Source organism: Idiotropiscis lumnitzeri, chromosome 6 (assembly GCF_059441095.1).
Source record: "Idiotropiscis lumnitzeri isolate Australia: NSW breed Sydney's pygmy pipehorse chromosome 6, RoL_Ilum_1.0, whole genome shotgun sequence".
Taxonomy (NCBI): domain Eukaryota; kingdom Metazoa; phylum Chordata; class Actinopteri; order Syngnathiformes; family Syngnathidae; genus Idiotropiscis; species Idiotropiscis lumnitzeri.
The window spans coordinates 10,797,680-10,809,768 of record NC_142396.1 but is presented as its reverse complement, the minus strand read 5'-3'; the positions used below and the strand labels follow the sequence as shown (position 1 = coordinate 10,809,768).

Below are 12,089 nucleotides of genomic sequence, written 5' to 3'. Positions count from 1 at the left end.
AAGATAACAGATAACCCAATTTGTTAGTGTATGTTTGAGGGAGAAGGAATGGCAAGGGTGGGTAACACGATTTAAACTGTCTATTCCAGGTTGTAAATAAAGAAAGTTTAAGGTTAGGACACTAACAAACAGTTTGGAATGTATTTGCATTTAATTTGCACTTCTGCCTCACATTCAAAAGTTTCTTGTTCAAATCTTGGCTCAGACTTTCCATATGGGGTGTGTATATGTTTATGTGTGTGTATACTGTGATTCAACCCGTCCAGAATGTACGAGTGTACAGTAGAGGGTGATAAATCAGGGTTGGCTTGAGGTAAAAGCCAGCGAAGCCTTACTTCCTGTCTCAATCCAATCACGCCTGCTGCCAAATTAAGGATGAATGTTAATTACACGCTTCCTTCACGCGTCTTGAAAACGGTAATCCACACACCAAAGTGCTCCGATTCCCTGTGATTTATTTCTTTACAGCACAAGCATTTTAGAACAGTTGTAAGAGAACCCTTCAGCGGGGAAACTGTATTACAAAACGGCTTTTGTAGAGTTGATGAGACAGGGATCGCGCTGATTAAGGGTTGCATCTCCGGGAGGCTGATCCTCGCCCGAGGCTCTAAAAATTGATTCTGACCTATCAAACTCTTGCAACATTTTGAGATTCTGCACGTTCATTCATAGTCGCGCCACAACAACTCATCCACACTTATCAGGCGTTTTTTTTTTTCCCAGGGTGCTTACCACATGGTGGCAGTTGAACTCCTTCATGACGGACGCCTCATTCAAAAACTCGATGCGCTCCCTCATACTGGCCGACTCGTTGACAGTCTTGATGGCCACTCGCGTCTCGGGCTCGTCCTTCACCACTCCCTTGGCGATGCCCTCGTACACCATGCCGAAGGAGCCCTGGCCCAGCTCACGGTGCATGGTGATCTTTTCCCTGGCCACCTCCCACTCGTCCGGGACGTACACTGTCGCATCGCGGCAGCAGGTCAGACCCATATGCGCGATCTAAGAAAATCTCATGTGTTTGCGATGTTTCTTACTCTCTGCAGCACTGAAGTACTCGGGGTTGACTGAAGCGTAAAGGACTCCATTCCCCAGCCGATCGCTATTCCTGTTGACGCAAAACACAACATTCGATTTTTGTACCCGTGGTATAGAGCAACATTCTGTGGTAAACTCATGAAAAATACTTGCCTCTTTTTGTTAACAAAGAAGAGGACGGTGGTGAGTGTGGCGATGAAGAGAATCACAATGATGGGAATGATGACAACCAGATAGAGCGCCACACCATTGTCTACTGCGAGGAGAGGACAGAAGTCATCAGCACGGTGGGTTATCGACCTTCTGAATATCATTTAAAAAAAAAATTATATTACGTTTGGGTGGAGGCACGTAGAAGGACACGCTTTCCGTCCAGGAGCCGTTGCCCGCCAGAGACGTGGCACGGACGCAGGCCGAGTAGTTCCCCGAGCCCAGGTTGCTGAGGCGAGCCCCTCGGTGCTTGCGGTACTGCTCGCGAGATACACACTCGTGCTTCACGGGCTGAAACACAGCAAGGCACATGGAGTGTTATAGTAAGAAAAGAGAAATACAGAAACGTGTAACTTATTGAGATGAATTTAAATGACTTTAATGCACTGCATTCCCTAAAAAAAATACACCACAATTTTAGGATTCAATAAAGGAAAAATAACACCGTATTGCATCATATAAAGAAAAAAAATGTTTTTAGAAAATGTAATTAATGAATACACTGTAGGATTTGTGTTTGGGACAAAATATGGTGGAGCACTTTTGTACCTTTTCGATTTATGTATGTTCCGTCCTGAAACCCTTGTTAAAAACATGCTCGTCTGTTGTTTTGATGACTCTGAGCGCTAAAAATAAGTCTGCAGGTTCTTGAGCATTCTTGAGCTCCATTACATTGGAATGCCCTACCTGCTGAAATTAGCTCCTACCTCATTAGAAATTTTAAAATCACGACCTAAGACTTATTTTTATACTCTTGCTTTTAGTTACACCCCACGTGAGCCTGTTTTAATGCCCTTTCACCGCTCTCTTGCCTCCCTCCTTTCCTGTTTGGAAAGGGGGGCGAGGTGACGACGACTAACTCGACTGCTTTTGCACTCTGGACCTGCAGCGACCGAGTAGGACAAGATCTGAGGTGGGCCACTTCCTCTGAGGCGTTCTTATGAAGAATTCTGCAATGACCGACCAAGGCAGGTCCTGAAGAACAATCGGTTCCACAAAGACATCTGCCAGAGGTGCTTGCAGCCGGGTCATTCTGGAAGGGGGGGATTCCCCTATCTGTGGTCCCCCGCAAAAGTTTTCTTCTATTTTTTCCCAAATGGGCTTTACGGTTTTCCTTGCCAGGTTGGGGAATTTAGAGCAACGGGTATCACTAATATTTGTCAACTATGGGCTCGTGAAGCCCTTACACAAATAAACTTCAATTGATTTAACTCATTTGGTATTTGTGTGTTGGATTGCTAATGACTAAAAATGTATTGGCTCTCCTTAATTGTCACCTTTCTAAAATAATAGCCAAAGTCTTTTTTTTCATTTTCTCTCCAAAAACATGAAAAACTGGTCCAATTACTGATTAAAGTATATTGTATTTATTAATAATTTCATTTAAGAGTTAGAATTGAATGATCTGTTTAGCTAAGCTGAGTTTTGATTTTTTTTCTTTTTACTTCACTCAAGAAGCGGCATATCTGAAACTTGTGTGAACCTCAGATTGTGGCTCGCAATATGAAACACAATAAAAAATAAATTAATTTAAAAAAATCAATAAATCGACCAAGTGTCAGTTCACAACTCCAAAACAAATTTGAGTCAAGGTACTGTCTTGTGCATTTGTTCCCAGAAATATACTCGTCGTTAAAAAAAGTAACAAAAGGAGTACAAAGTATAGGTAGCTGTTTTCAAATGCTGGGAGTAAGTCTTCTGAAAAAACTAAAAACTCAGATAAAGAAAAATCTGCTTTCATACACATTACTTCTCACCACTGATTAAATATGTCTTTGATTTACCTCAGCACCCAACCGGTACTTGATCTCGTACATCAGGATGAGGCCGTTGGGCATGACGGGCTCGGGCCAATGCAGTAGAACACAACCTTCCATCTTGTCGTTCCTTTCGTAGAGCACTTTCCCCGGAATGTCATCGGCTTTGTCTTGACAAAAAATACATGTAAATATCACGAAGAGATCCTCACAAGGCTCATGCATTCCTATAGATTCTTACCCGCAGGCTTGGTCCTGGCAAAGACGAAGGCGCCAACACTACAGTGGCCAACCTCCTCATTGCAGGCGTGGATGTCGATATGGTAGACGGTGAAGGGCCTCAAGTTGGAGATCTGTAAGCCCTCCGAGGTTGCCTTGTCCTCAGAGAACGGGTACTCCATAACCGGAGGGATGCCATCCGTGCTGTTCGCGCTTGGACCGAGCGTGCCGTTGCCTCTGCCGGCGCCCTCGTGAAACTCAGTGCCATTTGCCAGGCCGAAAAGGTCCCGACGTCGACGCTCTTGAGGTCTGAAAAACAAGAATAAAGTCAAATATTTCAGATGCATTTCTGATATATTTTGGAGAAAAAAAAGTAGCAGCCCATTTTTAAAGATTAATGCTTTCATGTTTCGAAAATAAAGTTATCTATCTATCTATCTATCTCTATCTTTCTCTCTCTCTATCTCTCTCTCTCTCTCTCTCTCTCTATATATATATATATATATATATATATATATATATATATATATATATTTATATATTATATAAAAAAAACATTAAAAAGTACAATGTGAAAGTATAACTGTAACCGGAAAACATACAGTGTTTTGGCAAAAAAATCAAAAGCATGCAACTTTTATTTTGAATATACATTAATTTTTATCTTAAAAGACTTCCTCTTATTTTCTCAATTCTACACATCTGATCTTTTTTCATGGCGGTCCTTCTACTCTTGTAGAAAATGACTGCAAGAGACAAGGCCAGAAAAAAAATCTAATTATAACTAATCATAATTGCCTGTTTGGAGCGTTTTACACAAAGCTTAAACATCCCACTGGACATGCTTACATGACTCTGTTTGTGTGTGCGTGCGTGTGCCATTTGTCCAGATGCTGCATACTACTCCCCGCGGAGCAATGCAGCCGGATGAGGTCAGACGGATCATAGCGAGGCAGACTGATTATTTGGTAGTACGAGAGAGGGGGGAACAAAACACGAAGGCTATTGAATCATAATGACAAATTGGAAGTGGTTGAATGGAAACGACAGCGACTGGAGCCAGGCTCATAGCGCGCCAAGCTGCCAGCTGGACAATTCATAGAATTCAAATTGTGATTTTGATTTTGGCTTTTCACGATCTTAAAAACATTAGAATCGAATAAAAATGAAAGAATATGTCGAATGACTAAACACACAACAAAATTAATTGCCTATTGTATTTTTTAAATAAAACACATACTTTGTTTAGAGACATCTCCAGCGCTAATGCTAACAGTCAATGTAAAATCCCACTGACATGCTAATAAACTATTAGCATTGAGTTAAGGGATATTCCTTCAAATAATGAATATTCTCACTCAAACACTGGAGTGGATGCAGACAGGTACTATAACTATTCTCCCTCATTTGTTATATTTGATATAATTTGTTAAGTTCTTTTAAAAAAGACAACTCTCTTCTTCAACACTTTTTACACAAGGTATTTATTTTAATTGATTTGTACCGCAATTATTTTAATTCATGATTATTTTCATTTGCTCCTAAATTGTTTTCTGGTTGTTCTTTCAAGTTTCATTCAAAGTTATGGCATTTATTTTTCCATGATTTTCTAGCACAAGCTGTCTCATTACAAAGCTCAGACAGGTGATGACAGCAGCACAGTTTCGAGCAGAACATTTATTTATGAACACGGCCAGTTGGCTCAAATGACGTGTTCAATGAAAAAAAAGAACTTATTTCTGACCATTTGTTCATTGGAGTAAAAAAAAAAAAAAAAAACACGCAAGGCCAGAGTCCAGTTTCAAAAACTACTGGCACTGTGCTGTCTTATGAGTCCTTTTGGCTATTTTGTGAATAGTGATCTGACTGCGGGTCAAGTGCAACATGGTACATCTTTGAAGAGACAAGAGGACGATTGATGCCTGGGAGAAAACAGTCTCACACACACACACTAACATTCCACCCTGGCAGTTATAACTGGTGTGGTACAATCCAGAGAAAGTCACGACAAATATAACACGGCAGTGAAGTATATATTCAAATATGTGACTGTAATTCAGTCCGGGCTGAGGGACGAGGAGCTCCTTTTAATAGTGTCGGGTTATCATGAGTGAGTTGTCAGCTGACTGCCGCCTGACCTTACAGCTAAGTGACTTACTACAGCCAGAGTCGTGACCTGGCCTGCTAAAAAAAGAGCAACCTTTACGTAATGGAATCCTAGGAGGAAAGCCGTGACGACACCTTCCACCGAACAGGGAACAGATTATTAGCGCTGGGCCTTAGTTGCACAAAGCCAACAACTTGGTCCGTTTTTCCTACTTTGTGTTTGTCTTGTAGAGTTCACTAGACGTTACGATGGGGCTCTTGCCTCATTCTTTTACAATCCAGATGTAGATTTCTTGGAAATGTCTGAGCCCCAGCTGGGGAAAAAAAGAATTTGCTGCCAATGGACAGACACATGAAGCTGACCTGAGAGAAGCAATGCATGGTTGTAGATGAGGACAATGAATTCCGATGCAGTTTGGATAAATAAATGTTGTTCAGCTTCCATGAAATATCTTTTAAATGACATTTAATATATGAAGAGTGGCACAGTGGTGTATTTTGGTGTTTGCCTCACAGTCCTGAGGATCTGAGTTTCAATTCAATACGGGCCGATATTGAATTCTAATTGAGCAAAAATCCGTGAGCAAAAATGTTGCACAGTATTGAAATTAAAACCTTATTTTTATTATTTGGTGGTAAATAAAAACGGTATTCTTTCCCAGTGAACACAATCTACTGTATTTTTAAACAAAACATCCCCGGGTCCGGAAGAAATGTGTACCATGTGAAGTTTAAATAAATAAATAAATAAATAAACTTGAACATTGATCTTCTGATTTAATTCTTCTTAGTAAGTCATATTGTCCCATCAATGGAAAGGTATTTTTAGCCACACATGTTGTCCTTGAGGGCAAATTAGTACCTGCTAGCATCATTTTTTGTTATTATTCTTTTCTTTCTCCTTTGTACGTAACTCACCCATCCCCTCTCAGCTCGCAGAGGAGAAAATAAGGTATTCTTGTATGGAATTTGCATGTTCTCCCCATGCTTGCGTTGTTATTTATCCCATCCCTGTCCAAAGTTGTGAATGTGAGTGTGAATTGTTTGCCAATATGAGCCCAGCAATTGGCTGGAGACCAATTCAGGGAGTACGCTGCCTCTCACCCAAAATCGGCCGCAATGGGTTCAATATATATATATTTATAATTTTTAAAATAACAATTAAGGATTTGGGGCATCATAGTTGATGGCACATTCCAAAAAATGTCAATTCTCAACTCGTGACCTTTCGAATAACCTCACAGACCGACCCCCCCAAAAAATTTGCATAGAAATGTTTCAATCGGAATGGAGCAATTGGACGCAGACTGGAAATTTTCCTCCAGCCTTTATGCTTCCCCACAAAAGAGCATCTATACTGTAACGCATCCAAACAGCCAGCCAGGGATGAAGGATATGAGTTCAGTTACAATAAAAAGCCACATTTTTATCATTCCTTCTTCGAAAGCCACATTGATCCAACTCAGGGGAGAGAGGGAAAAAAAGGACAAGACTTGGATGAATGATCTTTCGTGGTGCTGCGGCATTGCTTACAATATGGATTTACTAGATACCTACTGAGTGCTCATTGGATTAACCGACAAGTGCATTAAAGCTGTGATGGATTGAAGCCATTTGCAGACACCTGCATTTTTTTTCCACGTCTATGTGAAGAGTGCGAGAGTGGAAGTCCTTAAAACGGCGCGAAACATCCGCAGCCACCAGCAAAGTTAACACAACACAGATGTCGGTGGCGGGGAGAACAAAGACGACTAAGCGATCTTAAGAGCGAGCAGCCAAAGTAGACCCTTCAGAATGCTTAATCACCGCTCTGTCATCGCCTTTGTTTGTGTAACTCCCCGAATCTGCCACGTCCTAATGCACTTTGCGCCATCAGTTGACATGGCAACAAAAAGGCAGCTAAAGAGGGCTTTTAGAACCTGCTCAGAATGCATCATTATCTACAGCAAGGACCAAGCCCCCCTGACTGTAAGTGTACCTCTGCAGAAAGATGGCATTATGAAGAAAGTTCTCGAAGAGCTTTAAAAAGACACGGTCGTCCTTCTCTCGGTCCTTCTCCTCGGGCGTCTTGGGACAAACGCAGCAAGGACCCTTCTTGGGCCCCGAAAGGTCCGATTTGGTGGGCTTGGTGAGCTCCTCCATGTCGGCAAATCCCGTCGCTGAGATTCGGATTGGGATCTTTAGCTCTGGTTTGGATGAGAGAAAGTAATATTTTTTCAACGGTTCCCTGAAAGAGCTCAGAAGAATTAGAATGGCTCTCTGGGAGCTTCAAATCCACAGACAGTGCTACTTAATCTTGATACAGCGAACCTCAAGTCAAAATGTCCCTAAGGTCATACAAGTTGGAATTCCGCTGGAATTTTAGGGGAAAATATGTCTCTAAAGCCTCACGAGTTTGCATTGGACATCAAAGGATTCGTTCTGGCCAAGTTCTGCTTTTTGTGGCTTTTCTTGTGACACTTATTCCAAAAGAAGAGCCAGCCACAACAAGAGATTCTAAAGGGGACCCAATATAAAAAAAATACTTTTATTCCTTGTATGCAAATAGTAGGCCGAGGGGGGCGCTACTTGCTTAAGGCAGGTGACTGCCTGTTCGTATGTAAATATGATCTCACATATGGAAGCAGCGATCCCATTTGTATTTGAACCATCCTCTTGAATGCAAGCTTTTATTAAATTGTATATTTCGCTACTTTAACAGCGCTTGTCTCTTGTCTGCGAAAGGATTATCCCCTTTCTCCTCCCATTTGGCACCTGGGCCTATAAATGCAAATTTATAACAACTGGTAAACTACAGGGAAATTCTATTTGCACATGTGTTTGGTTATACTGTATGTCCACTGCATGCGCCACACACACGGATTTGAATATAAATATGTAATTACAAAGGTGTATATTCAGAGTCGTGCTTTCAATGACTTAGTTCACAAAATAGGGAAACTGCTCTAAGGCTACGTTAACACTCATTTGGGAGTTTTTGTCAAATCCAATATTTTTATCTACTCGTTCACATTACAAAACCAAATGCGACTTGTGATGCAATGTCTGCATATCCACATATGAAAAAGGCCCAGATGGGATTTGTAATAGCGGAATAGTACTCTCCATACTGCGACAAAATCTGATACGTGTCGCATATGGTCATGAAAAAAATTGCAACTGAGCTGCAGTGTGAACATGGCCTATTTTGGCCTGAATGGTGTCATGTGCGTAGCCTGCTTTAGTTGGAAGTTATAAAGTCCCACAAGGGACTCACACTGACCTTTGGAGCAGTAGTTGTGCACGTAGAGCTCCCGGTCTTCTGGCTGCTGCTGCCAGCGCACCAGGTAGTAGGTTAGGTTGCCGTTGGGAAAGAGCGGCGGCGACCACTTGACCAGCAGCTTGGTGGAGGAGTTGGCATAGGCACGGGGGTCTTTGGGCACAGTTGGCACTGCAGCGGACAAAGGTCATTGTCAAGAGCTGTGATTCTCAACCACTGGGCCGCGGCGCATGAGCGTGATGTGAGAGAGGATGATCAGACCGAGACAATTTCCAATATTTGTATACATGCATCTTACAAATAGTAACGGCTATTGGGGCTGTGAGGGAAATTTTAATGCTGAATCTGCAATGCAAAATAATTTGACTGTCTCTTAATTTGTTCAATGTAGTGATACTTTTTGCCCAACTTTCCGTTCCCTCACAAGGAGCTGAACAGCAAAATTAATAATAGGTGCTTAACACTCAGTCACTCAAACGCAACAATTGCTACCCTTCAAGAAAATAATCTTTCCTTTTTTTTTTTTTCTTTCTTTGCTATGTTTATGTTTCTGATAGGGCTGAAGAATTTTTAAAAAATTATCTACTGAAACTGAGTTTTTATCCCCTCAAAATTGCAATTGCAATTTAATATATGAATTTTTTTTGTTCAAACCCCTTTTCCCATGTATTCATCAACAAACACTATTAATCTGTATTTAAGTAAACAATATCTGATTTATTATGTATATTATGTAAATGTTTTGTTCTCAGGTAATATTTATGCTAAAAAAAGGCAAATGAGCTATGAATTAATATGAAAGACAGTTATCTACTCCCATTTGAATTATTAGTTTTCTAAACGCTTTGACTTGCAGTCTTTTAAGCGTTCACTAGTATGTGGTACGCATAAATCAATGTTTCATTAAACAATGGTATCTAAACATTGCACACACAATGTCACACTTTATGAATAAAATATACTGTACGTACATGTGAAAAAAAAGCCTGCTGGCTGACTGAAATGAAGCAAAATTTTCTTGATTTTCCTTTTCCCTTAAATTGCAGCCTGTTTTTAAAATTGCATTGCAATGTGGATTTGATTTCAATTCATTGTTGAACCCATCGTTTCTGTGCTATTTGCTTTCCACATCATTAAAAATGAAGACTTGACCTCAGTATCTTTCAGGATTCAGAAAAAAGGTTTGAAATAAATATAAAAAAAATTCCAGCAATGGACCAACAAGGACATCCAATTTTATGCCTTTCTTTGACTCCTCCAGTCTCTCTGTATCTCTGTTGCAACATGCTGAGGAAACTGTCGCAGCACTAAACTTAACATTTTTCATTCATAAAATACAGGTTTAAGTTGGGAAACACAGATCAAGAGTGAGAGTAGCATGCAGAAGTGGGATGTTAGTGGAGTGTCTGTGACTTACGCGATGGACGAGTGCGAATGTATATGATGTCACTCTTCGCTCCGGGAATGTGTTTGTCCTCTACCCGCAAGGTAATGGCCTTGACGAAAATGGCATACTGGGTCCAGGGTTTGAGGTGGTGAATACCCACTTTGGGGTCCGAATTGTTGTCCTGAGGAAGATCCACATCCACCGTGTGCCAGCTGTTGGAGCCGCAGCCATCCTGACCGTCGAACTCGGTGATGTTCTGAGAAGGGCTGGCGAGGGAGCACAAAAACATTGCCCCGAATGACATCTGCTCGTTCCTTGGTTTGAAAATAAAACTAATTCTAGGGTATGACTGCAGACACCATCCGACATGAAAGAGCTTTTCTTAGCTCATTATTTACAAATGTGTATTTGCTGTCACTGCCAAAGCAAAAGAGAAAAAAAACATTCCAAACTTCCAGGCAGCCCTGGCAAAATTCTGAGCAGTAATCACGGTTGGGATGTATGAAAATAAACACGGATGGTGCAAATATCATGGCAACCACTCTGAAATTAGATTAAAAAAAAAAAAAATCAACCAATGATGTTTTTCTTTTCTTCTGGTTGCCAATTGGCAGCAAAATGTGCATAGTTATGCAAAGCAAGCATAAACAAATGTTGTCCCAACATAGAATAGGCCTTTGTATTGAAAACCCTTCATCAAGCCTCAATGTTGAGCTATTTATACGTAATGACAGTGTGTTATATAGGATAATGAGCCGTCTTTCGTTGCACTTACGCCTCCTTGTAGTAGACCATGAAGCTGATAAGGCCTTTGTAATCCCGCGGATGGTAGCGCTCCCATGCCAGACGGATGGTGTAGCTGGACGTGCTGTTGGACAAGATCTTGAGGATGTGACTTTCACCTGAAACGATCAAAGAGGACGATCGGTGAGATGTTTACTGACAACACACCCGTCATGGAAACCCCAAAACTCACAGCTGGCTCTTTCGCCGTTGTTGCGGAAGTCACCCTCCTCCGGCTTGTCGGTGACACCAGTCTTCTCCCACATCGTGTGGATCTCGGACATGCAGAGTTTGGGATTTAGCCGAAAGAAAAGGCGTCCTGCCCGGATGGTCAGGTTGTGCTGAGTCCAGTCCCACAGGTTGTGAAGGTGCTGATTGTTGATGGCAGAGAAGGAATACAACCTGATGAAAGATACAAAGATATCTTTAAAAGGGACATACTATAGAAAATTGATGATTTATCTTGTTCCGTGAGGCGACAAATTTCCAGGTCCCCCATTTTGCCAGTTTTAGAGCATTTCGACTTGCCTTTCAAGATGACAGAACATTGTTCTGTGACAACAGAAGCACCAAACCTACCTCAAAAGAAAGTTTTTCCCATTCTTTAACAATCAACAGCATGGGTTGTTTTCACCAAAGAAGCTGGTTTTTGATCAAAACATGGAGAAAAGAAGCTTTTTGTGACAAGAAACGTCAGACAGAACAGTGACTTTGAAGCTAATATTTTTTTTGTTTTTGTGATACCTCATCTATGAAGCAGCAACAAAAAAAAACACTCCACTATGAAACACGCAGTGAACAACGCTGACTACCTGATCTTTATCTTCAACTCAAAAGTTGTGCTGATCACAAATCCAAAGTGATCATATGCTCATACTGAATTTCACAGATCTGTCCGAGACCCTCTTCACACAGACTAAGTGAAAAAAAATGTCAACAAAACTATTCAGTGGTGGCACGAAAAGTAAGATTCTAGTTGAAGAATATATACGGCCACATTAGTGAAGGAGTTAACAGCTTCTATACAATAGTGCTAATTGTAATCGTTATATCCTGACTTTAATTTGTGTATAGAATGTATGCTTCGTATTGAAATTGCATGAAATGCCATAAATCCTTTCCAGCCCCCCCAACCACGCCACAATTTTTTAATGTATTTTTAATAAAGAAAACTAGCACCGCATTGTATTAAAAAATGCATTTGCTCATGTGTGGGTCATTGCAGCGCACTGTGGTGATTGGTGTAGGCCTCTCTCTAAGGATTTTTTCCGATTCGCTGTCCCAGCGGCACTGAGCACTAAAATTATGGACTATAAGACTTGAGATGTTG

The 12,089-nt window shown here is 41.1% G+C and overlaps 1 protein-coding gene across 1 annotated transcript in view; it reads right to left on the bottom strand.

The window, feature by feature from the left end:
• Positions 1 to 12,089, bottom strand: part of LOC148335215 (insulin-like growth factor 1 receptor) — a 97,410-nt gene that overhangs the window by 8,855 nt on the left and 76,466 nt on the right. The window contains exons 6-16 of the mRNA XM_088297873.1: positions 10,953 to 11,161; positions 10,752 to 10,878; positions 10,007 to 10,242; positions 8,593 to 8,760; positions 7,309 to 7,516; positions 3,247 to 3,533; positions 3,033 to 3,175; positions 1,374 to 1,539; positions 1,192 to 1,294; positions 1,038 to 1,108; positions 733 to 962 (exon numbers count right to left, since the gene is read on the bottom strand). Of these exons, the coding sequence (XP_088153999.1) occupies positions 733 to 962; positions 1,038 to 1,108; positions 1,192 to 1,294; positions 1,374 to 1,539; positions 3,033 to 3,175; positions 3,247 to 3,533; positions 7,309 to 7,516; positions 8,593 to 8,760; positions 10,007 to 10,242; positions 10,752 to 10,878; positions 10,953 to 11,161 (1,948 nt within the window). The remainder of the gene's footprint in view (positions 1 to 732; positions 963 to 1,037; positions 1,109 to 1,191; positions 1,295 to 1,373; positions 1,540 to 3,032; positions 3,176 to 3,246; positions 3,534 to 7,308; positions 7,517 to 8,592; positions 8,761 to 10,006; positions 10,243 to 10,751; positions 10,879 to 10,952; positions 11,162 to 12,089) is intronic.